This window comes from Eutrigla gurnardus (assembly GCF_963514095.1).
Source record: "Eutrigla gurnardus genome assembly, chromosome: 1".
NCBI classification, from domain to species: domain Eukaryota; kingdom Metazoa; phylum Chordata; class Actinopteri; order Perciformes; family Triglidae; genus Eutrigla; species Eutrigla gurnardus.
Genome location: NC_139915.1, coordinates 28,264,971 through 28,292,875, shown reverse-complemented (window position 1 = coordinate 28,292,875; position 27,905 = coordinate 28,264,971). Strand labels below are relative to the sequence as shown.

The following is a 27,905-nucleotide window of genomic DNA, read 5'->3' as shown; positions in this document are numbered from 1 at the left end:
TAATTCATAGAGATTTCACAAACTAGTCTGGGACTACGTCGTACCCACGTCTGCAAAAAATCATTACATATATCTTCAGCAAAGATATAATCACATGAATCAAATGACTTCATTTTGAAATGTATTAAAAAAAACAAACCCTGGGAACTCCATTCATACAGCAGATAAAACAGAAAGGACGCACGTCACCCAACCGTCTCGTTCACATTATACACACCCACGGGTGGTGTTATCGCTCCGCTACATCACAGTTAAATGACTTCAGTCAAGTGTCTCTGCTCATCACTTCCTTTCATAAATACCCTCCAACACGACGGAGTACCTATTACCATAAAATAGATTTAAACTCTCTTAAAGCATACATGATAAATTGGACATATCTTTTAAAAAGTGCATTTTCTCGTAGCTTGTTTTTTTTTTTTTTTGGTTAGGTCAACTTCAGAATATGTTGGAGATAAAAACAACACTCCTGAAATATATTTTCGATTCGTCTTTTTCAAGTAATTAATGCGTTTAATTAACTCTTACCTTTCCATTCTCACCTCTAAGTCTCCATCACCACTCAGTCAACCGCTCACTATTTTAGTGTATGGGAGGTTTACTCTGCAGGATCGTGTGGTTGAAGATGAAATGTCTGTGTGATGGAGGGGGGGAGGGGAGGGGGGGTAGACGATCATGATCTACAGTAAAAACCTACTTCGATTCACAAATAAATAGACAGTTTGTTTGCATAGTCTGGAAGTGATCGTTAAAATGGGAAATGGGGGGTCTGATTCCTGGACTCGGGTTGGTGTCGGTTGCAGGGGTTGATCTTTTCCGGGCTCTAAAGCTGGTCCTGGATCTGATGTCTGTGAGGGCAGCTCAAAGCATGAGAGGAGAAAACAGCTGCCAGTCCGACGGGTCACAGTGGAAAGCAGCGGTTACCTGGACCAGAAAAAAAAAATTATGCATCAGTATTGTTATTATTATTATATTGCATCAAATAACTATCATAAAATAACACCATAATAAACTCTTCTTGTCTCACACATTTGGTTTACTTTGTCTCCTGTGACTAAATCTCAGCTTTCATGGACCTTTAATGCTATTATCTCTGTTTTTCTTCTTCCAATAAAAAGGTATGATAAAGCACAGGTGACGTAGCTGATGCAGTCATACCTCTCTCTCAGGGGCAGATTCGGGTTGCTGAGGAAGGACAGCTGCTGCTCCAGACTGCACACACGAAAGGCCAGGTAGCAGGATGAGAGGATGAGGAGGATGATGCTGAAGGAAGAGGACACGCCACACGTCACACGTTCGTTACATCAGAAAACAAAACAGGTTTATGGTTATGTGGCATTCGACACTGGGATCATCTGAGCTGTAATGTCTTGTGGTGAACACTGGGTGGCGACGTTCCACTTAACGTCAACATTTCACAACAGTTTAAATCTGTTTTACAGGAGCAAATCCCATTATGTTGCACTTTATATCACTGCTGAAGCTTTTCCAGCGTGTCAAAGTGTCGAATGAGTCGGTCGCTGATCTCCAGTCAGTTCATTATTTCTTTATTCATTTTAAATGACCATTTCATGATAATACAGTTTAATGGAGACTATCGAACACTGTATCACTACACCATGTTGACATAACACTGAGAATAAATAATGCATATGATTTTTTATCCATAAATGCGTGCACATGTGGCTTTATTACATGCCTGGAGTATTCTTCTTTAAGCACAAGTGTATATAGTTGTTCTTGTAATTCATGAGGTTTATAATCTGTGATATACCACTGAGAATATTTGCCCTCCACTGCAGGGGTCAGAGGTCACCCTCAGTAATATGACAACCCTTCAGGAGCACATGGGGATTGATGGCTCTCTCCAGGACTCTAAAGCAGAGCGGCTTCACGCCGTCAGGGTGAAGGACAGCCTCTCTGATCACCGTGACACCCTGCTACGTCAGAGGGCAGGAGGAGGAGGAGGAGGTGGTGGAGGAGGAGGAGATCATGATGCCCACCAGGACAAACTATTTGACCCAACGCGATGAATCTCAATAATTAAGTTAAATCTCAGGGGGAGGTCCGATCCCGCGAGTTCAGTTTGACTAAGTGAATCTCTCCCGACTATTTATATCTGCGTGTCAGCGCTCGCAGCGAGACGTGGAGCTGTGAGTCAGCTGTCGGGAGGAGGTGAAGGTGGTGCTGCTGGTGTCGGTGTGTGTCGCTCTTTATACTCACAGCAGGGTGAAGAACTTGAGCAGCTGGTACTCCATCTGGCCCAGCTCCGCCAGTGGCTCTGATAAAAGACCTCTGTCTGTTTGCAGAGCTCGCTCTGGAACACACACACACACACACACACACACACACACACACACACACACACACACACACACACACACACACACACACACACACACACACACACACACACACACTATAACATAAAACCATCCACGGTACTCAGCTTGACTGTACTTACACATTTCACTTTTAATAGGGCCGGCCCACCTGTTTGAGTAACAGTGTAACAGCTTTCAGTAAATTAACTCTATGATCTGTCAGAAACCTCTCAAAATAAAGGAAAAGAACCAAAGATCAAGATAAAAGTAGGAAGAACGTCAGGCCAACCAGGTCACTTGGTATTATAATCATATATATTACTTTACACATAGCTAAGGCTAAAACGGAGGGGAAACTATTTTAAGAAAGTTAGAAATGGTAAAACCTGAAAACACAACATTGCACATTTTATTGCAGAGGTCTGCCCTCGGCTGATAGTGACACGGAGGGACTGCCTATTACACACCGTATAAACCATTAAAATAAGAAATGTTGGCAGGTTCATATATTTATAGAACATATTTGAATTCTATACTGGCATTTCTACATTACAATTTACAACATTTAACAAATAGGATGTTATAGAGTTGCTTATTATTATAGTTTGTATTCATGTTAATGTATATTTTTAGACATATTTTAATTTTTATAAGAGAAAAAAGTTTGGGATCAAATTATTTCGGGGACCACCTGCAGTAACTTTGCAGACCCCTAGGGGTCCCGGACCCCCTGTTGAAGATCTCTGCATTATTGTCTGAATCATACAAAACCATGAGCGGACGGCTCTGCAATTATAACCAGCTGATAAGTATGAGATACTTCTTTTTGTGATGTAATGCAACTATAACACAGTTATCTAATTTAGAGCCTTTCATTATGTATACGATGATAATGTACAGAAAAGCTCACATTGATCATATAGAGAACATTAATCTGGGTTACGATGGAGAGAAATTATCAGTCATTCAGCCGTTAAACTGTCCTCAGACAACTTTGACAGCAGACATTGTTTGTGATAATCTCTACTTAATCTGCATCCGCCCGAAGCTCTTTAATACAAACCACCCACACACGATTTAATCACCATTTGGAGCTTAATGTATCGTTGCGTAAGAGAGATGTTGCCATCCAAAAGCAATTACTCTCACACACACACATGAAACTCAAATACAAACACACCAACATCCAACTCTCACGGTATAAATATGATTTGACAACGACCAACATTTGACCCGTTATCCGTTTAAAAGAAGTGACGTTTCGGAGATGAAACACGGATTCTGTCTTCGCTTCACCGACTCGCTGCTTCATCAAACTTTTATTCATTACACATAAAAGTCTTCATGGATCAACACGTCGTTACGGAGGTGACAGATCTCTTCACTCCCCCCGTGGTGCACTTTTACTACATAATGCAGGCTCTCGGTATTCTCCAGATTAATAAGCAATTTACTGCTGGCAGAGCCTTTTCTGAGCACGCTCCGCTACTCTGGGACACTTCGCCTCCAGGAGAACAATATTGAGATTTTTCAAGTCATTATTTATTCATTAGTTTAAGATGATTGAGTGATGGGGTAAGTGAGTGAGTGAGTGCACCTCTGTGTCTGTCCACGGATAATCTCCCACACTGCTGCAGCGACTGCATCATATTGAGGGTTCCCAGTTACAGTTATTGCAGTTTTATACTGACAGTGACTGCCTGCAGACTCTTCACTCACCACTCTTGTTACTACTAGTTGTCTCACTTTTAACGTTTCCTTTTGTTTGCTTGGCTGATCGCTTGCACACATTGTTTTTGAGTTTGAATGAAGGGTGTTTTTATGATCCACTGGAGTCTAGATGGAGGATCTAGTTTCTATCTTCTTCTGGTTTTGTTGCTTATTTTCAGCCTCTACTGTAAATAAGAAATATAAATGCATGTACTTTACACTGTTACTATCTTTGCTAACTGTGTATAAAAAAAGTGCATTGAGAGCCTTTGGTATGTGATTTTACACCTTAAATAAACGTACTTACATTCTGACAGAGAAGAACTAAAATGAGGCTGATTTTTCTTCAAATTGGCTATTGATTCCTGCAGACATTAATATGTTGAAAACTGAATCCGTATCAACAGATAAATGATTCAACTTTAAAATATTCCACAGTGAGGTTTTCTTATACGAGGTGCAGGATTTAGGACGAGTAAAGGATTTTTGTCACAAACAGCACTAATTGTGCTTCGAAACTGCTCGTGAATTTTAACTGCTTTTGACGTGAAGACAGATTTACCTCACCAGACATAGACAGTAGTCACCGGTGCTGATATTTCTCACAACAGACACTCATAAGATCGTCTTAATCACCTTCCGGCGGCTGCTCTGATTTGAAGGGCGCGTCCGCGGCACTCAGGCTGCTGGTTGAGTTCCCCAGGAGGTCGGGGAGGGAGGACGACACGGACACCACCGAGGGTTTCCTCCTCCACTTTAACACTGACGGGAACTCGTCCACCACCGGGAACTCGTCTGGAACCGGGAACTCCTCCTGGGGCAGCGATTAAAGGAGAACAACGTATTGGAAAGATAAACAAAACCAGTCTGTCAGTACAGAAGCGGCTCATTCATCTACACTGTAAAAGGAATCACTTAAACCCCTGAACTGGCTGATTATGAGCAGTTCAACACCAAAGTGATTCTTACATCACACATCTCTTTATGTGAATGACTTAGAAGCAGGAAATGTGGAAGCAAGAATATATTTTCATTTTTCTTTCTAGAATTTAATCATATCGTGACATTGTGACATCTCAATGTCAACACCACCAACACAGTGCTATAGAGCAGATCAAGACACGCATGAGAACTACTATCTGGCTCAGTTTGACTGCTGTTTATCCTTCCTATGTGGTAGTAAAGCAGTTCTACACGGTCATGAATTTCTGCAGCTATGCATGTTAATAAGTTGCTAATAAATTAGTTTTGAGCTGGTCAAACCAACAACAAATCAAAGGGCTTTTTCACAACCTGCCAGCCCAAAAGTCGTTCTGGTTAATGCCGAGTAAATGATCTAATAACGGGTAAAAAATAGATTTTTTTTGCATGTTTACAAACTGCAGTAGCTCAAAGAAACCTTCCGTGGAATAAACTGGCACCATGAACTAACACCCTATTTTCATCGGATACATTTAATCAAGATGTAATCAATGACGAGCGCGTTAACATAACTTAATTACCACTTAATACAAAAGCTGTGCTGTCACATAGTAGCCTATAGTGCAAACACACACACACACACACACACACACACACACACACACACACACACACACACACACACACACACACACACACACACACACACACACACACACACACACACACACACACACACACAAGGTGACTTCAGCAACAGAATGATGTATCGATGCTGTCTGTGTGAGGCGGAAAGTCAGCGTTCAGGTCAGGAGGAGCTGTAAGCGAGAGGCCTTTAGACCGACATGAAACACAACCAGGAGACATTAAGTCACTCTAATGCCTGCGGATTAACAGACGCTTCACCCACTTAAATCTTTCCTAATATTCTGATGGTTTTGTGAAGGACGTGTTGCCACTGACCAGCGATAAGGTCGGCTCCTCCATGAACTGCTTCAAGCTCAGACTCTTGCCGTTGACCTGGAAGGAGAGAAATAAATCACCTGTTTAGCCGACACACACGCCACACAGCACACAGACTGGATTGATGGTATACGTGTGTGTGTGTGTGTGTGTGTGTGTGTGTGTGTGTGTGTGTCCTCTGACCTGAAGGTGGGTGCAAATCCTGCGTAGGACGTCGTACACGCTGTCTCTTGATAGCAGAGACACGAATACATACTGAGGAAAAAAAAAAAGGAAGTCGTGTCAAAATCCTGTAGATTCAGAATGCATAAAAATGAAAACAGTCCCTTGGCACTATATTGTGAATTTATTCATACGCATAAAAATGTTTATAGCGAATTTGAGCTCATTTAAACAGATTGATTGTCTCAAATGTATATTCATGCAGTTGGAAAAAAGCTCTGCTGAGCAGCGTGGATACGCTATATAGTCAGATTTTTCATTTATCACTAAAATGAGGTTGGAGAGATGATATTAAACTTTGACGAGCCCTGTGGGGGAAACTGAATAAAGAAATAGATGGAGCCTTTCTAATTCATGTCTCAGCTTGCCTTTGCAAATATCATAAGGCTTGCACATCTGCTGCATATAATCTAACTTTATTATAACTAATTATTATAACAGTCTGCCCGTGTTGTTAGTATACAGTGCAGGGAGGCGTTCGCAGCCATACAAAGCAAATCATAATAAATGAACGTTCCTGGGAAAGATAAATAATTCAGGGAGAACAACACTTCTGGGATTCATTCACATGGAAAACTAATGACGCTCCCATCAACCTTTGTGGCACAAAGAGGATTTTTTTTTTCTAATCACATTTTTTGTTCCAGTTTATTCTGAAAAACTATGACTGACAGGTCAGTGACAGCTTATGAAAATATCCCTCTGACCTGGAAAAATACCGCTGCTCTCCAAAAAGTACTTTTATTCATAAGCATCTGCAACACTGTGTTAGATAGTCTATGCTGTGTGCACTCCATCAGGTGTTCTTGTCTTGTTGGATCTCCCTTGTTAGTGAACGAGCTGACGGATTACAAACGAAGCCCGAGCTTTGTTGTTACAGACGCGTCTTGTGAACTTTTTACCTCATAAACAGAAGACGCAACCTCAGTCATCTAGTCGTACAGTACAGAGCCATGTATGTGTGCCTGGTTATGTAATACATATTACACAATCACAATCACACGGACATATATGGTAAAGGATATTTGCCCTTGCATTGTGTGAGATATACTATCCATTCGCTGTATATCTATATGCTAATCTGAGCTGCCGTGTTTGCCAGGGAGATCAGGCGCTCTGCTGTTTGGGTACAAATATATAATAGTTGTGTAATATTTAACTTCAAGGGGATCTATTCACTAATTTTCAGCAATAGGCCAAAGTCAGAGCGATTTGATGTACTATTTACTAACTATCTGTACGCTGGTTTGTGCTTCGGCTCGCTGAATTAACGCGTTCCTTTAAATAGAGAGAGGGGAAGCATGTGACCATGTGAAGGTGAAGAGAGACACCATATCTGAAGGATTTATCTAATGCACACCAAACAACACTGTGATTTTGCATCTGGCAAAAACATTCAGCCCAGTCACTCTTCATTAATAATTAATGATCTGTGTTATCAATAAATAATGTGTGCTGGATTAAGTGCACTACACATGTACTCTGGTGAATAGTGAATGTGCAGTGGAGTATATGAACACGTGCTTACTTCTGAACTTTGTGACCAATGCCATAATGCTAAGGAGCCGCCTCTTCTCTGTGTGTGTGTCTGTGTGTGTGTGTCTGTGTGTGTGTGTGTGTGTTCCCACTAAGAATATGCAGAACATTCTGTAATCTATCAATCAACCAATCTTTTATGATTATTTATCTCAAACTTTCCTGACTAGTATAGAAATATAACCACAACAAAACCCCGTCTGACCTCACAACTACAACATTTTTAGTTTGATAGCAACAGAAATCCAAAACAAATGTTTTTCCTTAAATTCAGCTCAGTTCAGGTGCTAATTTGTTAAAACGGTGTTAATGAGAGCGATTCTAATCCAATGCATGCTTCGTCAAATTCAGCAAATATCTCCTCTCGGTCTGCCAGCTGACCGTTCTGTGTTCGCTGAAAATAAACCTGGTGTTCATACACAGCCCTGGCTCTGGACGTGAGAAACAAAAAAAGGGCCTTGGATGGAGCATGCAACAGTATTCTAGCCGATCAGCAACAGGACAGGGCAAAGGCCACGGATGGATAAAGAAAATGTCAGAGGAGGAAATAGGGACGTTAGATGTGTCTCATACGTGTGCTGAACCTCGAGCTTTCTCCAGAATCACTGAATCCACCTTTAATTCTTCTCCTTCTAATATTTCTAACACAAGCCACATTAAATACATCATTAAAGCCACCAAACAGATACAATGGAAAACGACCTGTATGTAATTAACGTCAGCGCCCTAAAATATGGAAATATGGAAGAAAAAAATAATAACCTGCTAAACCTCAGCATGTAAACTCCTGAAATTAGAAATGCAATGCCCAGAATGCAAAATGGTACACTTCAAATCACATATTTGTGCACTCAATATACTAATTTCAACCATTCAGTAAACTTGCATTCAGATTTCTATACTAGCTCTCTCATCTCTCTTGTGGAGGGCCCATTGCACAACAACCTACCGGGCTAACATTACAAAGAGTTTGTTGTCACCATACGCTAAAGCTAGCTTGCTGGCTAGCGGTATTTGTGGTTTGTTGGGGCCTGAACAGAAGATGAAAAGTACATCATGTCTTTGAAAACACCTCTAAATGTTTGCGGTGGAAAACCCCTCCAGTCTCTTGCTCCACCGGGCCGGGACTCCGCTCCGCTTCTATCTATAGCACGCTGTTGTTTTCCCTCATCACACCTTCTCCTGGAAAATACAGCTGAGTGTTTAGTTCACGGTGACTGTGATGGAGGTGTTCACCTTCTGGCCGGTGTCCGTGGTGATGGCCAAGCCGTTGGGCACGAGACCCGCCGTTTTGTGCTTCTTCACCAGCCTCACAGAGACGACCGGGATAGCCACCTGAAGAAGATGGGAAATTTTATGAGGAGACGCTCAGACTCGAGGTGGCAAACATAAAAGCAAGATGATGAGAAAATTATAGGTGAGATAAAAGAAAGAAGAAAAAAAGCGGCAGTGATATTTGGGAAGGCACACAGTGAAATACACTGAAGAAAAAGCCCCCCTGGAGAAAACCTTGGACATGAAACGTGTCTCATTTCAGTCAGAATGTGAGGAATGCAGTCGGAATAAGTAGCTTATTGTCACTCAGATGTCAGTAGAGGTTCGGTTTCGAGGAAATGAAGGAAAAAGGAACAGTGCACAACATCAGAGGGGAAAATCACATAGCTGGATAAAAGGTTGAAGGTTCACCACGTCTCCCTGCTCTCGGTTCATAGTTTCCCCGGCGCAGAGAGGGACACATTGTTCTATGTGGGAGAATTAATCCTGAATGACTTTCAGTTCAATAATTTGTCAAGTTGTCCAATCAGCTCGTCAGATTGTGACCGGGAGACACCGGGGTTCATGTTGGAGTTTATTAAGCTGTCTGTCTGTCTGTCAGTCTGTCCTACCTTGATGTCCTTGCCGAAGAGGTTGGCATAGAAACACAGCCAGTTTCTGGAAATGTAGAGCCGGCCTTGTAGAAGAATATCTCTGAGAAGAGCGCAGGAGTACACTGACAACAGAAGAGACAAATAAAAACCCTTACTCTTTCAACAAGTTTAAACTGGAAAAGAAAAATCAAAACATTACTTCCCAACCCTCCTCCTGGCTCAACGGCATTCAGATAATAATCAGAAAGTTTCGTATTGTTGATTAATATTTGATAGGTTGCAAAAAAGCCTCAAAGTTGATGGTAAACCAGGTTGAACAGTGCAAACAGAAGAGTTCATACAAGAGAAGCTGTCTTCCTAAGATTAAAAAGGTGGCAGAACAGAAGCTGGACACCAAGAAACAGCCACTAAAACAATTCAATACATATCAGAAAATAAATAGACAATACAGTGCAATTTGTATTAGTGTTTGTTCTTTAGGGCTTTTTGGATGCAAGCACAGATGCAGATGTTGAAGATGCAGCACCAGCAGCACATTAAAGCTGCTGATAACTTTTTCATGCGAACCTTGCAGGTTTTCACCTCAATTTGACTGTAGTCTGGTTGTAAAAGTTCAATTTAACAGAGTTTAGACCATCACACTAAATTCCATCATATCAACAAAATGGATCCTTAACAGTGTCCAGAGCCAAAGGGAGATCTAAAAATTTGGTGCAGACCCAAAGATGTATTGAATATACGACACAGATAAAAAAAAAACGTTTTAAAAATCACTGAAACGTGACAACGTGGGAATTTTTGATTGATTTGATTAATTTTCCCCATAAATGCCTTCAATCAGTTATCAAAAGTGGTGGTGATTAATTTCTGTTAATTGTCAAATTTATTGACTAATAATGTCTAGCCAATATCTGTTATTTGATCAAATCTCGTGTTGTTACTGTACATTAGCAGCTTGCAAGAAGAGCTAAATAGAGTAAAATATAAGTACAAATGCATAACAAGCAAATTACAGTGAAGCTGACACACACAAGAATATTAAACAGTTAATAAAACAGATGTTGCAGTACAAATCACACTACAACTCGGTGGTGAAGAGGACAGTACCTTTCATGAGGATCTCATCCTTGGGCACGCACTGGAACAGTTTGTGGTACTGCGAGTTGTACTTGCTGACAGTCTGTGCAGAGGGACAGGGCAGAGTCATGAGCAGCTCCTTGGCGGACCGGCCTGCCTGCACAGCCCCGCTGCTGCCGCCGCCGCCGCCAGCCACTCCGCCGCCACCACCACCACCGGCCACCCTGGCTCCGCTCGCCGCAGACACCACTCTCTCCCTCAAAGGACGCGAGCTCTGCACCAGGCTCAGCACGTTGGCGCCGTACACACACACACACTCGCGTACATCCAAGGCCTGGAGCAAGCCGCTGCAAGACACACACTGAAGCCCCCTGTCGCCAGTCAGCGCCGGGGCCCCCGAGACGGACGACTGTCTACCTCTAGTCTACATGCACCTACAAGCACACGCTCTAATGTGTGCACTACACACACACACACACACACACACACACACACACACACACACACACACACACAGGTACGCTACGACAGAGTTACAGCAGCCTCAACGCCTCAGTTGCTCTGAAAACTACAAGGTTCCCTTTCTCCGTCTCAAAAACACCTCCAGTGACTCTCCGCTCTGCAGCACCCAGCTGACACCCTCCCTCTCCTTCTGCCTCCCTCACACACATACACACACTCTGCCCTTCATCGTTCTGAGCTGGGAAAAAAACAACAACACACACACACACTAATGCACACACACAGACAGCTACCCCTCACTTAGTTGAAGCCCTTTCCTTCGCCTTCCTTCTCTCTCTCAGTTTGTCTGCAGTGCCGGTAAAAGAGAATATTATACATTTCCCTCCCGTCTGAACACACAAGAGGTCTCATTCATTCCCCGGCTCGCCTTCCTCACAGCTCAAACTCCCCTCCAGCTCGAGACACCTCCACCACCGGACTATCTGACCCTATTTTTTCTGCCCCGTCCCGTATCTCGTCTATCTTTTTCCCTCCTATCAGCTCACTTTGTGTCAGTTGTCTGCTGCTCCTGTTTTTGTCTTTCTATTAATAGCACACGCTAGAGCAGCTACTGTCCTCGGGAATATGGCACTTACAGTAGGATACAGTAATGCAGAGAGCTCCTCCACCACTGGAGGAAAGCCCAGAGTTTATGTAAACTGTTGATGTATAATCATTTACCCACTGAATTCACGGGTCGGATGGTATTTCGATGATGAGTTTGTGGAGGTGGTCGTATTATTTCCATTCACTGATGATGCTGTTACTCTATGTGACTCATATCAAGGCGGAAATTCTGAGAAATGTCTGCAGGACTCTGGCCAGGATTGCAGCAAATCCACATGATAGTAATTTAGGATGATATGGCAATAAACCTATGATCATGTGTTCTCCATTCGGTATCGTATGTCAATTCCACAATCTTCTAATAATAATTAGGTTTGACTCATTGCTAATAAATTCATAATGACAGGATGTTTTTTCTGATTCGGAAACAACAAATAAATAAGATTGCAATTCGATTTTGTCATATTAGTCGAAGCCTTTTGTCAGCTTTTGAATCTAATTGTCCTGATGCCCATCTGACAAATACATGTCAACAATGCAGAGTAAAAGTGAGAGAAAAGCCTTTGAGTCAAGGAATACAAATAAATAAACAATCACAAGTTTTAACAGAGGGTGCCACTTGTATTATAGATTAAAGGTAAGGTAAAATATTAATAGAACTGGTTGGACACAGTATAAAGACAAGGATCAAAAGAGAGACCAGACTCACCGAGCCCCGGTAACATTTCTTCACATCTTCATAGGACAAGTCTTCGATCAGTTGAAACCTGGAAAAATACACTTAGAATTGACATGACTTATCTTCATACGCGTTTTTACCTCTCTCAATAATGACAACTCTATTGTATGCAAAATATACCATATATTTACAAGTCTTCAATGGACACACACACACACACACACACACACACACACACACACACACACACACACACACACACACACACACACACACACACACACACACACACACACGCACACACACACACACACACACACACACACACACACACATTATATATATATGAAGCAGGATTAATGCCTTCATCTGGCCTAAAGACAGCATGAAAAATGCATAATCAAAGATAAGTATTGTTGCTTTTCGAAACATGAATCGTGACCATGCCAGGAGATTATCCATTTTGTTCTTTTTCTAGTCAGAATACAAACACACACACTGCATTAAGCTTGCCTCAGGACTCAGGAGTAGTCAGAAGAGTGCAGCAGATGTCGCAGCATGATACCACTTATCTTTCACAAATGCAGACGGAACATCCCGGCCGATAAAATACAGTATAAATCAGCCCTTTAAGGAAAATGTCATCAAAATGAACCTCTGCCCCAGTTAAGACGCTTTAAAGAGGAAGACATATTTCCAGCAATTAATTCTAAAAGGCCAGATGTTTTTGAGGGATTATTTTCTGACGGAGACTTCCTTCTCGCTGTATCTGTGAGTGCTCGTGATTGACAGCAAGCAGAGGACGACGCAGTGCTGATATGAAAACACTCCTGCTGGAGGAGATGCTGATAAAACAGAAGCGCTGGCAAAACCAAATTTCAGCGTCATGTTTACTGTGATGGATTATCTCACTCTGGGGAAGCTGTTTCCACACGATGCAACGCAGAAAGGAATCAAATGAAGGGAGGAAAGTGAGCCTTAATATCTCCAACCCTCCAGAGTCCAATGGGAATGATACAGAAAGACTGCTGCATTCGCCAAACATAATGGTTAGTCCTCAAACTCAAAGCAGCTGAGGCTTTGTCAGTGCACATCTTCCCTTATCATAATTATAATCACAGGTGAACTGAAGTACACACATTTGAGGTAATATTGCACTCTGTACTGCATGTATCTTATAGTTACCTTTCATATTAACATAGATACATAAAACATAATATTATCATTATCAATTTACATACTATGCAGTAGTAATTAGCTGTTTTCAACCAACCCATGACCCATGTTAGCTTAGCTAGCTTGCTAGCTCGCCAGCTAATTGAAATGATAATTGGCAGACTTTGTAAACTGTAGCTAGCTAGCTAAGTAGCTAGTAAACTGTAGCTAGCTAGCAAAATCTGTCCAGTATCATTTCAACCGGCAAAATCATCATTGAAGGATAGAAAAGGTGTTTTCTATACCTTCGCCTGAATTCAAGAATTTTAATGGCAATTCAACCACTGTTAATGTAGAAACGGTAACTAGGGGGAGCTACGCTAAGCTAAGTGTTGCTAGGTAAACTAGCTAGAACTAACTAGCTGTCAATAGCTGTTAGCACAGTTCTGTTTAAACAAAAAAAACTCTAATATTTCATCCTCACTTGTTCCTCCACAATGAGGTTTCATGATAAAACACTTCTAAACCTGTCTCCACTATTATTCAGTGGTAATTCAGTAAAGACTTGATAGCATCATTCTGTAGCAGCACCACATTTGCATTCTCCTTGAACACCGTCCTTTATTGTTTAGCACAGCAAGGTGTCATTATGTTAAAATTCCCCTCACTGTTGCCTGTGTAGCAACAGGCTCGTCCTTGTCCCCCCTTTGCTCAGATGAGAGACTGTCCTCTAGGTAAGAAGATAGCGTGACCTCTGTCCCCACACAAGCATCTCTTGACTCTGCTGCCTGTTTCCAAGTCGCGACTCCTCTCAAAGGTGGACATGGGAGAGGTGAACGGGGTGGAATAATTATAATTATGTCAGGGACATACTGATTTCTGTTTCAGTGCACAGCAAAAAGGTCAATGTATTCTACACTTAAATCTGAGAATGTAAAGCAACATGAAGTATTTTACTAAGAGCTATATATCAAGGACAGAACGATGCAAAAATACAAATAAAATACAGACTACAACATGCAGTGGATTTTAACTATGTCTTCATCAGCTGTTGGAGTTCAGTGCTGATGAATCTGTTGTCATGCAGGCTCAATTTCTCATCTGCTTTAGCCAGAGGTTTTAGGACGAGGAGTCATAAGTTGTTCATTTTTATGTCTCTTTTCTTTTTCTACTATCATTTTCTACTTAATTCAGAGAATCAGAAAGCAAAAGAGAGATCCACAAGTCAGGCTGGAAAAAGACTCAAGTAGGGTTAAAGGTTCAAATAGCAGAGGGGGGCGACAGATGCTATGTGCATGCAGTGTGTGCGTGTGTGTGTGTGTGTGTGTGTGTGTGTGTGTGTGTGTGTGTGTGTGTGTGTGTGTGTGCTTGTGTAAGACCAGGACGAGGCTGTTTACAGCAGAGCTGGACAGCTGTGACAGCGCTGTCTGCTCTGCAGCTCGATCTGCTGACACTTTACAGACACTGAAAGTGACGCAACACTCACTTTACATCACATACTGTCTTCAAAACAGTATAACAATGTTATTTATGTTACTTTAAGTGTTTCACATTTAATTCCTTTTGTATATCTACTAGAAAACCATATTGCGGGTTATTTACCTACAAAATGTCCATATACTGTACATTAAAGAAATAAAAATAGTGTTTTCACCTTTAAAGTCAGCATTCCGAACCAACTTCAATGTAGTTGAATTTATAAAACTGCATTTTTAATTAGCGATCATAGCCAAACTAAATTTCAGCAGGTCATAGTCAAAAGCTACCCTCTTCATAATATTTAATCATTTTGTGCAGCTTTTCCTGGATGTGCAAAATAATTGTTTATCAACATTAAAGCCACCCTCGACATCCCATTATCTTGTGACCATGTCGTGAACAATAGTGCATGTGTTCTGCTTGTCGCGTCTGCTGGTTGCCGCCTATAAATAGGCTCCACAGTGGCTCTGAGCTCCCAGGTGGAGAGAAGAGAGTGATTATTAAAAACACAGGCAGCTCTGTGGGGACTAACCCGCTCTCCAGTCCTCGCTCTAGCTCTCCATCTGTCTCTAGCTTTTTACAAATGATCCCGAGGCTTAATCAATACTTTCTGGTACATCTAGATGCTAGGTGAGGGTAAAAGAAAAACTGCTACAGGGAATATTCCCATTGCAGCGTTATGTAGGAGAGCTGTGGACTCTGTGTGTCAAGGTAAAGCCTTTTCTTTTTCTTTAAAAACGGTATAAACAAGGTCATAAGGGGATAGTTGTCAAAGATAAAAAAGCTTCCCCAAAATGTCACTTATGGTGCATTTGGTATATGATTTAGAGGGTTTGAAATTAATTCTCAGGGAGGATCCATCACATAACATGAGAATCACCGAAGCAGGATTTTGCAAAAGATATAAGATATAATAATAAAGATACAAGACATAATAAAGTGTAATAATAAAAAAAAATTATCTCCACCATTTTCAGTAGCGGTGGCTTGGAACTTAAACTAAATATGCATATCAGATTATATATTGGCGAGTAAAGCAAAAATGTTGCTGCAAGTGTGCATGTGTGCGTGTGTGTGTGTGTGTGTGTGTGCGTGTGTGTGCGTGTGTGTGCGTGTGTGTGTGTGTGTGTGCGTGCGCATGCTCCTTTGCCGGTGTATCTCAGTGCCCTTGGCAGTGAGGCTGAGTAGTGAAACTAATTACAAGCTCAAAGAATCCCAAATTGAATTCTAAATTAGAAAGCGAACACCTCCCATCGGTGGCCGGTGTAGGAGTGGACTCCCAGTCAATAATTTAGCTGGAGGAGAAGAAAGTGGCACCGAGAGAAGTGAGTCTCACTCCCAGAAAAGGTAGGAATGATGAGAACAGTATATCTTTAAAAAGGATTCAAGAGTTCTTGTTTGAAACACAACTTTTCTTTAAAAATAAACGAAGAAACAGATACAGATGTGTCAAATTAAGTCATTCTTTTATCACCCATACATCAGTTCATATTGTATACACACACACACACACACACACACACACACACACACACACACACACAGACACACACACACACACACATACACACAGTGAGCATCGGTACCTTCACTTCCAAGGAAAGCACCAAATATTTATCTTTCCATCTTATCGATTCTTAGTGTTTTATATTCAAATATAAGCAAACAGTTTACTTAAGTTCCAGTAATGACTTCCATAAGTCATTGATCCATATCTCATTGATCATTCTCTCGTTGGTGATACGTAAACAGGAAGTGCAACCCAAACATGGTCACTGAGGAAATTCTGGGGAATTCTAGAGCAGTTTTGATTCTGTTGCATGGGCGGTTTTAAAGGGAACTAAACAAACATTTTAAAGCTTTTCTATGAAAGAAATAAAAGATGGTTGTTGATTTGGTTTCAGAGATGGAGCAAGAAAAGGCCACATTTTCACACTTTGTGTGCTTTTAATTTTAAGATTTAGATTAGTAATGCATATTTAAGCTGGGTAATAAATAGCAATGCTTCACAAATAGCTGAATTAATAGAAAATACAACAATACCCACAATATGTTAATGTTTAGTCTCTAAACCTGCATTATCTGAGATTTCTGAATATGACCAGTGACTCGAATGAGTCTGTGTAATGCAGCACGTCATAGTTTTGGTTTTACAGCTCATTTCATTTAGATGTTTGAGACTCTTTAGCATCCACAGGAAGCTGTTTCTAATAAAATCGCTCTGATAAACCCACTGTAAGCTGCCTGCACATCTACAAGCGACAAGCTCGTCAACGTAGTGGAGCATCAGACCGTGAAAGAGCCAAATGCTAAACGCTAGTTGGTGGAGACCAAATCAGAGCTGAAAATCAAAAGATTAAAAATGTATATTCATGTGAATTTACCTTTACCCTACCTGAATTAACCTATTAAACCCGTGTATATTTACCAGCTTTAGTGTGATCAATTAATGCAGCCTAAAATAAGTATTTACAGCCTGAAATATTGCACTCCGCACCAGAGGAGTGTTGAGGTGAGCTGAGATCAGACTGACTGCTGCCAGTTCAAGACTGACAAGTGAATAAAGTCCCTCCCGTTCCCCGAATCTACCGACACACGCCATGCTCCAGCGCTCATCCCAGGACAGATTCCCTGGGATTACACTGCTCCTGCCTCGAATCCGTCTTATATAACTCACACACATTCTGTCTGCAGACACACACGTGAATACTGGCACACAAAAAATATGTTCAAATGGATTAAAACACTTTTTCTAAACGTATATATCTTCTCTCCAGGCCTTTAGGATGGAGGGTGGGGTGGGGTTGGGAGGGGGTGTCCTTTGTAAATCTGTGTTTCTCTTTGTGTGCATGTATGTGCAGGTTTGACTATTGTTGGACATCAAATACAGCTGAAATACAAGCACAAAATAACCGCTGTGAAAATAAATCTCCTGTGGCTGTAACCCATGACCATTCACAGGATACAGATGGCGGTTTGTGTGGTTGTGTGTGAGACTTGCCTGAAGTGGCCGTGCGTGTCCTCGTCCTTGGAGTGGTCCAGGTCCTGTGTTGAGAGCAGGCCTGTTTCTTCACTCTGCTCCTGCTGCTCAGTCATGCTCCTGGCCCTGAATACACAAACACACAACTCCACGTTAACAGCAGGCAACTCTCCGCCGGGCCGTCATGTACGTGCCCTTACTAAAAAAAAAAAGTTTGGCTTCAAAGACAGCTCTTACCCCCCCCAAAAAAAGTTTATGGGCCAAACAAAATCAACACAGCTGTGATGCAACTTTCAATCTCTGAATCTGCTGGTTCACACTACATTATTAATCCACTCAGCAAAACAAAGCAGTGTTCCTGGGATTGTGTAAACTGGGTCGGTGTCTGCTCTCGCAGATGTCTACAAAGAAATAAAGCTCCTCGGAGGTTGTGCAGATGGCTCACCTGATGTGGTGCTGCGAGCTGACTCTAACATTTTTATTTTACAAATACACTTTGAAACTCTTCAGCAGCAAACGCCTCATGAGAAGAACTATTAAGCAGAGTGAAGAAGGAGAGGATGTGAAGATGTATTGTGTTACAGTGAGATGTTTTCACACAGAGATGTGCGTTTCTTCCCGTGGGTCATTGACAATAAGTAGAACAAAGCAAATAATATACTCACACAGACATGAAAACACTATGGAACAATTCAACTAACCCTCTAAAGGGAATCAAACCACGGCTTCATGTTTGCTTTGTGGCTCAGGACATTTTAAGGGCTTGTTGCTTTGCATACTTGGAAATGTATGGCAGCGAATGGCTTGAATGAAAACAACGACATAGAGACCAAAGCAATGGAAATGTAGATCACTGGAACAGATCACCGTTGTTGTCTGATGGACTCCAACAATCCTATCGGACCACCCATTATGTTTAAAATGGATCCCACTTTTATTTTGGTACAGCTTTCATACAATTTAATTGTCAATGTTTACGTAACTGTTCATTAAGTTTGCCTGTTTAAACGTACTTTATACCCTTTAGCTAGCTAGTTAAACTGTTATACATTACCACTACTGTTTATCCATTACATTTATTTAACCATTTTAATGGTTAATTATTGCTTTCAGCTAGCTAGTTCAACTGTTATACCTTACTGTTAGCTAACTACTGTTTATCCATTACTTTTATTTAACTGTTATGATTGATAATTATTGCTTTCAGCTAGCTAGTTCAACTGTTATACCTTACTGTTAGCTAACTACTGTTTATCCATTACTTTTATTTAACCATTTTAATTGTTAATTATTGCTTTCAGCTAGCTAGTTCAACTGTTATACCTTACTGTTAGCTAACTACTGTTTATCCATTACTTTTATTTAACCATTTTAATTGTTAATAATTGCTTTCAGCTAGCTAGTTCAACTGTTATACCCTACTGTTAGCTAACTAATGTTTATCCATTACATTTATTTAACCATTTTAATTGTTAATTATTGCTTTCAGCTAGCTAGTTCAACTGTTATACCTTACTGTTAGCTAACTACTGTTTATCCATTACTTTTATTTAACCATTTTAATTGTTAATTATTGCTTTCAGCTAGCTAGTTCAACTGTTATACCTTACTGTTAGCTAACTACCTTACTTGTTAATCTATTGCTTTTAGCTCACTAATTAATTCAAAATAAATTAATTCTAGCTAGCTAGCTAGCTAACTAACTTTATCCATTATGTTTAGATAACTACTCCACAACTACCAAACAAGCCTGAAATAACTGATAAACTTGTAAAACTGTTAGCAAATAACTAATTACTTAAAATTGCGTACATTTACGAGTATTTTAAACTGTCTATTTCCACTATAGATAGTTGTTTAACTAGCTATTTCAAATTTAATTAAATTAAATCCTAATTTCCTTTTTCAAATGATCTAAAACTGTCCACAATCCCCCATGTAGCCCCCCCCGAAAACCCCAGTAAACCTGACCATACCCATATTTGGTATTCTAAAATATAACTAAAAGGATGAAAGCTATATTACCCTTGAAATGAAGTCCAGTTGTGTCATAAAATACTGTAAACCTTTAATCAATATATTACGATTCTTGGTCTCATCTGCACATTAACACCCATCTGGCCTGTTCCATGTTCTCCTCCGGGAGAGGGGAAGTCGTTACCACCTGTCCTGGTGTAATTACAGGTGCTGATGGAAATGCATGCACTTTCCAGTGTATTATATCTAATTGGCCAGAAGCTTCACGTCAGTCCCTGACCTGTTCAAACAAGAAGGCTTCGTAGAGCTTTTATATCTGACTGGTCATCTGTGATCACAGAGGTTTGAAAGGGAGGTGGAGGGCCTGCTGTCATAGATAAGGAAAATGGTTTGTGGGGGTCTGTTCACATTAAGCCTGAGGTTCAGGGATTCTGGAGGTGTATCTGATCCCAGATGTAAGCCTGGGGGCCCAAATGGAGCCTTGTGTTGCTGTTTCAGTTCACTTATAAGCGATGTTCATAGATTATTTTAAATCAGATTATAGGATCGGAAGCTGAGGGCAAGGAGGATATTTAACAAAAGATTTCTCTACCAATTTCCACAGAAACATTTAGATGGATTCTTACATGTTTATATAACTGTTTCAGGTTAATTTCCTTCCTTCCAGGAAGCTAATGGATATTTGTGAAGAAAAACAGCATGCAGACACGTGAAACAGTCACCTTATTTTTAGTAAGAAAAAAAAAAGGACCATATGACTTTATGACCTTTTACCTGACAGCTGGGAATTTTCTGACACCATGCTGCGACGGCACAGGAAACAGACTTTGTATGGCTCCTTTGTGACCTTATTCACAAAATGTTTGCTTACAGTCTAAAAACCCCATGAAACACACATCGACCCTGGCCACACTGCAGTTATTGACACAAACAGACCGCGGAGAAAAATCCTCTCTCTGAGGGGGAAAGACTTCCAGCCACCAAAGTTTTCAGTCTACGGTTAGTCTGTGCAGGTTTATGGGAAGTGGAATTAAACAAATGATCAAAAAGAAACAATAATGTTTTTACACCACAGTGTGTGATTTCCTCTTTGTCCATATAGTCTCACTGTTATTTTTAAGTTTCACTGTTTATGTTGGCCGGGAGAGAAAGGCGCTGACAGAACGTCCCCGCCTGACCGGGTTTCTAAGGTAAATAAGTAGTGAAATGCTTGTGCATTATGTTTAATGGCATGCTGCTGCTGCCAGAATGCATAAAGAAGCAGTCTGATGAGCTCCAGTATAAACGGAAAAACAACCTAATTGGCAGATTCAGGCTAAAAATTAGCTGATGGGCCCCTGTTGACCCCCCAATCCTCAGGGAGGCTCTCATACCAGGGAAACTGATCCGAGTACACCAGACCCCCAATTCTAGTTTGTTTTGATTAGAACACTGTGTGCACTAGCTGGGCCCGGGTCCACTTGTCCAAATGTTTTACACAGGTCGTCAACATCAGTAATAAAGCATGGCCCACCTTCCGAGCTCATATCACTGGATTGTGCTTCAGTCGTGCACATTTCCTATGTTTCCTGTCCAGCACATAACAGCAGGGTGTATGATGCAGGCAGGTATGGTGTATATGGAGCGCCATGACCAAGTGGCTGGCATAGCATTCAGGAACTCCTGTGCTGGGTATTATGGGATGGAAGTCCCGAGGCTGAAATAGAGGACACCTGAGAGAATGCTATAAGGTCCTGTGGGACTTCCAGATCCAGACTGATAAACCGCTGATGGCCGACCGAGCGGACATCGGGGTGGTGAAACAACAGAGGACATCAGCCTCTCGTCTCAGGAGACAAACATTTTGTCCCGTCACAAGACGTCCTCCAATCCAATAAACTGTAATCTTATTAAGCTTGCTAGCCACTCGGATGGCAGCTTAAGAATCACTGCGCTCTCTCCGCCTCCGCTTGTTCATTACCCCGCAGCCCTTTGTCACATCGTTGATGTCAGCCAATGGCTTTTCCCAGCATTTGCCAAGTACTGTGGCACATGAGTGAGTTAAAAAAACATGAATTAATAAAGAACTATTTTTTAATGTACAGGATTGTGAAGTCTACGAGCTTTAAGGTGACCTACTAGAGGAGATAAGCCTATCTCGATTATAGTCCCGCCTTCCTGTCATCCTCCTATACCCACATCTCTTATTGATTTTTTATTTAAATTCTTGTTTTTACTGTTTGATGTCTCGTCTTGATTTTAATGATTGTTTTATGGATGGTGCTATTGTTCCTTATTGTTTTTATGAACACTTTAATGATTCTGTCACTATCATTAGGGGACTCCTCAGCAAGACACAGCTTTTTAAGCCATGTGGTCTACTTTGTTTCCAGTGGGTGTGTAGTCGCAAAGGTTTCATTTGTCTGAAAAGCTGAGTGAGTTTGTCTTGGTAGGCCGAGAGTAAATTAAAGTTGTCTGCGGTCGAAGGAGCAGTCCAAATTGCAGGTTTTTCCTCACTTAAAAATAAATGTGAAAGATGACGATGCCATTTTTTCAAACTTTTCGCCAGAGCTTGGCAGCATCATTTGGCATCATTCCGACTATATTTTCACCCCTATAGTTCCTGTTTTCACTGGACATCACCCCCCGTTTTGTTGTACATTAACTTAATTGGTCCTCTGGTAATATACAGACACAGACGGCTGTGAAGCTGCAACAGAAGCTGCAGCCTTTGGACTCTGCGGCTGCACTGCTTGAGACCTCCTGAAATAACCTCCCCATTGTGCAAGCACCTCAAAACAGCCTGTGATGACAGAAGTGTGTGTGTGTGTGTGTGTGTGTGTGTGTGTGTGTGTGTGTGTGAGACAACACAAGGCTCCAAATGTTCTTCTTACTCATGACTATGGAGTGCAATAAATACATTTAAGTGTGAAATCCAAAATAGATCTCACTGAGGAATAGTTTTGTAAAAAGAAAACAAAGGGTGAAAAGTGTTTACATGTTGTCCCATTTAGAGAAGTAGCTGGTATATATATAACACTTATAGTTTAAGTAACATTACAGACTGATGTAAGTATGGGTCTATTATACGGTTTTACAAAAGCAAAAAGCAATACCTGACATCACATTTTCAACTCGGAATGGCTGATTTAAATATCTCTACATATTATAAAATGAGGAAACAGAAACGATTTTTCAAAATAAAGGCCAAAAATATTATCTTTTAGAATATACATAGTCTACATAAGGGGCAATAGATTATTAATTCGCTTTGAATGATTCCTCACATCATTATTAACCGATAAGTAGTAAAAAAAAAACGGCACACTTACTTGTAAAATGAATAACGACAAATTATTCTGCTGCACTCGCTGCTTTTATGACTTTTGAGTATGAACCCGAGACTTATTAAAATAAAAACAATGTATCACAAGGCATCACTACACTCTGAATAAAATGATATTACCGCGCTGTGCTGTTGTCCTATTGCTACCTGGTCGCCGGTGCTTTTATCTTTTTAAACATTTACTGGAAGCCCCACTTCCGCTCGCTAGCTTAACATCGTTTAACGGCTCCTACCTTGTAGCTTCACCTCTACTTTTTGTTCCGCCGTGTTTGTCACCTCGTAGCCGCACGAAACCCGTCCGGTCTGTGCTTCATTTCTCGGTCAAATCATTGTATCTTCTTTATCCACGAACAAAAACACCCAACTTATTTGGACACGAAGCCCGGGGAAATGTCCGGGGGAGCGTCTGGTTGCCGGAGCCGTGACCTCCTTGGAAGTGTGTCCTGTGTGAGGTGGGTTGAGCTTACCTACAGCGAGGCTGTTTACACGCTGACAGCGGATTAACGGACGCTATTTTCTCTCCACGGACGCCAAATGACGGCAAAGCCTTCTGTAGTTGTTTTTTTTAAATGAAAATGTCACGAAGCTACATATTCCCATTAGGACTTGTTGTGTTATTTAGCTCAGTAAAAGTAGAAATATCATAGCCTAAAAATAAAAAAGTAAATCACAAGTAAAATTATGGAAGTCCATTTCTGCCACTGTCTACTATTGAGTCAAAATAGAAAGTTTCTCATAATAAATAATGACATGCTACACTAGCTCATTATTTTAAGATATAAAGTCAATAATTTGAGAAAGTTTCTCAATATTATATAATAATAATAATAATAATAATAATAATAATAATAATAATAATATCTCAACACACGCTGTTGAAAGGGACAGATACAGGAAATCTTTCCTGCCACATGCCATGCACTGTACAATAACAGCTAAAACTCTGTTCATAATAATAAGCGCTTTATTATGGTTCCGTTTACTGCACCTGATTTTTTCACTTTTGCACTATAATTCTACTGCTATTTATAAATTTTATATTGCTCTTTTTATGTTGTTTCTTTACTAATTGTGTTCTTTATCTTTACTTACTGTGTTGTTACTGTGTGTGTAATGCTGCTGCTACACTTACATTTCCCAGCTTGCGATCAATAAAGTATATCTATCTATCTATCTATCTATCTATCTATCTATCTATCTATCTATCTATCTATCTATCTATCTATCTTATCTACCTTATGACACATCAACCTCTTAAGACCCGGCGTCCACATGCGTGGACATCAGGTTTTGGGTTGTCTATACCATAATACTTAATTTTGCTTATCAGGTCCCGATGTCCACATTCATGGACACTTACAAAAACTACATCATGTCAAAAGATGATGCTTAGTTTTTAAACTTATATACTTAAGGTCCCAACAATCCCAAATAGCAAAGAGAAATTAACAATGCATACCAAAAAAGAGCTCAGGTCTTAGGAGGTTAAGTCAATATTTAAAAAAATAATTTGACATACTAAGTCAATATCTTGACATACTAAGTCAATGTTTTGAGAAAGTTTCTTTTTTTTCTGACAGTGGCATTAATGGGCTTCCATATACAAGTCATGCATGTAACTATTAAAAGTAAAAGTGCAGCTACTACTCGTTATGCAGAATGGCTCTTTTTAAAGTGTTATATTAAAGTCTGTTTCTTATCACTTGAGTTAATGTAAGACAATTTCAGGGTTGTAGTTTGTCAATGTGAAGAAAATGTTATATACTTAATATATGTGCTGCATCCTAGAATATAAGCATCGTATATGTATCTAAAATAACAAAGTACATTTCCCTCTTAAATGCAGCAAGTAGAAGATATAAACGTGTTTCAGTGCAGTACTTAAGTAAATGTACTTACATTCCACCCCTGAGTATATGCATGTCGATATATTTCAAGTACCAAAAGTACTCATCATGCAGAATGGCCCGCTTCAGAATAATGTAGCATGTTATTGGATTATCATTAATGGTGCATTAATGTGTGAAGGTGGGGCTGATTTCAGTTACCTTATATACTGCAGGGTAGTGTACTCAGTACAGAGCTATAAAATATGCTTAAGCAAAGTTTAAATACACATTTCTAAAAGTTTTTTAAATTAAAGATATTCAGAGCATTAAAACAGCAGCAGCAACTATTTAGAAGATAAAGATATAGTGAGGTAATATACCTGAGCAGGGAATGAAGTCATGCTCCCTCTGTGTGTTGTAATCGGAGCCTCTCTGTGCTTTGTTGACGTAGCCGCTGAAAGCTAGCCAACGCTTTGCACGGCGCTCATACAGCCGATAATGCCGCCCCGGCAGAAAGCGCTGCTGGCCCACCCTCCGGTTCCCCCTCAGGTAAACACGGTTGCTGTTGTATTTAAACAGTTAGCACCGTTAGCTGCTAGCCTCTGGCTCAGCCGTTACTGCGTTGAGAGCACCTTTAACGTGTAAATATCATCGCTGTCAAATAGATATCTTGAAATCCCAGTGAAACGGTTAAGTTAGAGTGGTGCATGTTTACACGCTGCGGCTCCCTTGAATTTCCCCAAATTTTTCTCTTAATTTGATATCTCGTCATGTTAATTACCGGAGTTCTTATGACAAATGATCAACATCGGAGAAAGGAAGCGTAGGGGATTAGATTAGCGGCGGATCTTGGGGTGAGCACCGCCCACGGCCGATCATCGAGCCAGACACTTCCGGACCGAACGCCACCGTAACCGGAGTTAACGAAGAAGAAGGGAAGGAAAGAACAATAAATTAAAACAAAAACCCCCAAGGATCCTACGTTATGTCGGTAACACAAATTTGTGAATAACATTAAACTGTTTGCTAGCTTCTCCAAATATTGAATGAGAGGTTGCCAGGTGGCATCAAATAAGGTCATAGTTCTTTGTGGGTTTTAAACAGAGTTCCAGTCACGAGTGACTCTCAACTGCAACATTTTTTATAACAAGTAACAGAAAAAAAGTCTGGAAAACGCTGATTAAATTATCCCAAACTGCTGACGTAGAAGATCTAACAGCCACAGATGCAGCTGGCTGGCATGCTTCCCCAAAACAACCCACCTTTGCAATGATTTAATCCCTCCATTTAGTTCCTTTTCATTCATTTTGCCGTCCCAGTGCACGTACTAATCTGATAACCAGAAGGAAAAACCTCAGAAAATCTCACAGGACGTCCTAACTGCTGCAAAAACAACAGTAGATTTAACAACCCATTACATTTATTTATCTGGCTTCAGAGTAAAATATTACTATTTGTATTTAGATATATTTTAAAATTAATTTCTATTTTTACATTTGATTTTAAGCCTTGTTTTTTCTAGATACACTCACTGCATGTTTAAAATCTTCCTGAAGTTTAACTTACTTTCCCCATCAGGTCGCCCCGGTTCAAACATCCCTCTCCTTCTCTACATCTCTTCTGTGATTGGTGGGGATGAAGCGAGGGCCACACACACACACACACACACACAGACACACACACACACACACACAGACACACACACAGACACACACACACAGCTTTCACCTGGATTCCCCTCTCCGTCAGTGTAAGTGCAGACAAGCACGCCAAAGCCCCGCCGGTGCACTTCCTGTGTGGTGTTGACTGACCTGCTTCTGCCGGCTGCTATCCTCTGGCTGCAGTTACCATGAGGCTGGCGGTAGTTGGGGAGCTGGTAGTATCTGTCCTGGCCTGGGGCCTCGTCGGCAGGCAGGGCCTTAGGGCTGGCTGCGTAGATAGTGCATCCCATGAACACCTCCTGGGAGTCACCCTCAGCGTCCTACAGCGAGCGGAGAAGAGTTGTCCTCAAGGTATCCTTCTCTGAGCGGCCTGTCCTGTCCTGATGCCAGCCAGCTGCTCTGTGCAAAAGCCATTGGCTCAGCACATTGCTATCTTAACCCCTCCTTCCCTCTTCCAGCCAACCTCTCTCTCTCTCTCCCCCTCCCTCCCTCCCTCTCTCCCTCTCCGGCCCTCCTCCTCCTCCCTCAGCCGAGCTGAGAGCATCGAGGATAATCAGATTTCACATTTACACTCAACAAAATCATCCCCAGTGTAATCGCTCCCTGTCGCTGTTGTTGCATTATGCTAATGCACGGAGCGCAGTCCGCGTTCACGAGCATCAGGGGCGGTTAAAAATATCCTCCACCGACGGATACGAGTGGATGCCACAGCAGATGCGGATGGGGTTATAACGGCGATGCAGGGAGGAGAGCGGACCGTGACTGCCAGCGTTGGTGCAACTAACGATTGGTTGGTGCAATGGGTCTATTTTTTTTCACAAATTGTCATACATTTGGGAATCCATGGTTTTCCAGAGCTTAAGAATTGCTTAATTTTTCATATCAACAGTGCAAAACTCAAAGATATTACATTTAAAATTACATGCCGCCCTTCAGAAGTTTGGCAAGGGATCAAAGATGTAAATATTTCGTGTTAACTATGGTTATAGTAATAAAAAAATACACAAACACACCTGAGAAAGCCGTTCAAAGGTTTGGGATCACCTGCTGCTGTTTGTTACAATCAGATGGCTGAGAGGACGACACTGTATTTCTGACTAGTCGGTCCTCTTTACAAAATACATGTCATCT

The 27,905-nt window shown here is 41.0% G+C and overlaps 1 protein-coding gene across 3 annotated transcripts; it reads right to left on the bottom strand.

Moving 5' to 3' along the window:
• Positions 1-407: 407 nt before the first annotated feature.
• gramd2aa (GRAM domain containing 2Aa) lies at positions 408-27,218 on the bottom strand. 3 transcript variants are annotated; one of them, XM_084017508.1, is made up of 12 exons: positions 26,925-27,218; positions 18,004-18,108; positions 12,399-12,456; positions 10,652-10,982; positions 9,563-9,666; positions 8,913-9,011; positions 6,102-6,173; positions 5,919-5,975; positions 4,671-4,848; positions 2,224-2,317; positions 1,159-1,263; positions 408-924 (listed from the first exon to the last, which is right to left on the bottom strand). In XM_084017508.1, the coding sequence occupies exons 1-12, from the start codon at positions 27,062-27,064 to the stop codon at positions 921-923; spliced, it is 1,347 nt and encodes a 448-aa protein (XP_083873634.1). In that variant the 5' UTR covers positions 27,065-27,218; the 3' UTR covers positions 408-920. The 3 variants fall into 3 exon arrangements, with proteins under 3 accessions (XP_083873634.1, XP_083873636.1, XP_083873635.1); XM_084017510.1 differs by having other exon boundaries at positions 10,652-10,724; positions 26,925-27,217; XM_084017509.1 differs by lacking the exon at positions 26,925-27,218 and adding an exon at positions 23,518-23,745.
• Positions 27,219-27,905: the final 687 nt, after the last annotated feature.

Excerpts from the sequence above, each read along its gene's own strand:
- gramd2aa (XM_084017508.1), bottom strand. The coding sequence starts at position 27,064 with ATGGGATGCACTATCTACGCAGCCAGCCCTAAGGCCCTGCCTGCCGAC. Across the intron at positions 18,109-26,924 it reads ATAGCAGCCGGCAGAAGCAG|GGCCAGGAGCATGACTGAGC; the intron begins GTCAGTCAACAC and ends TTGTGTATTCAG. Across the intron at positions 6,174-8,912 it reads CCACGGACACCGGCCAGAAG|TATGTATTCGTGTCTCTGCT; the intron begins GTGAACACCTCC and ends TTTTTTCCTCAG.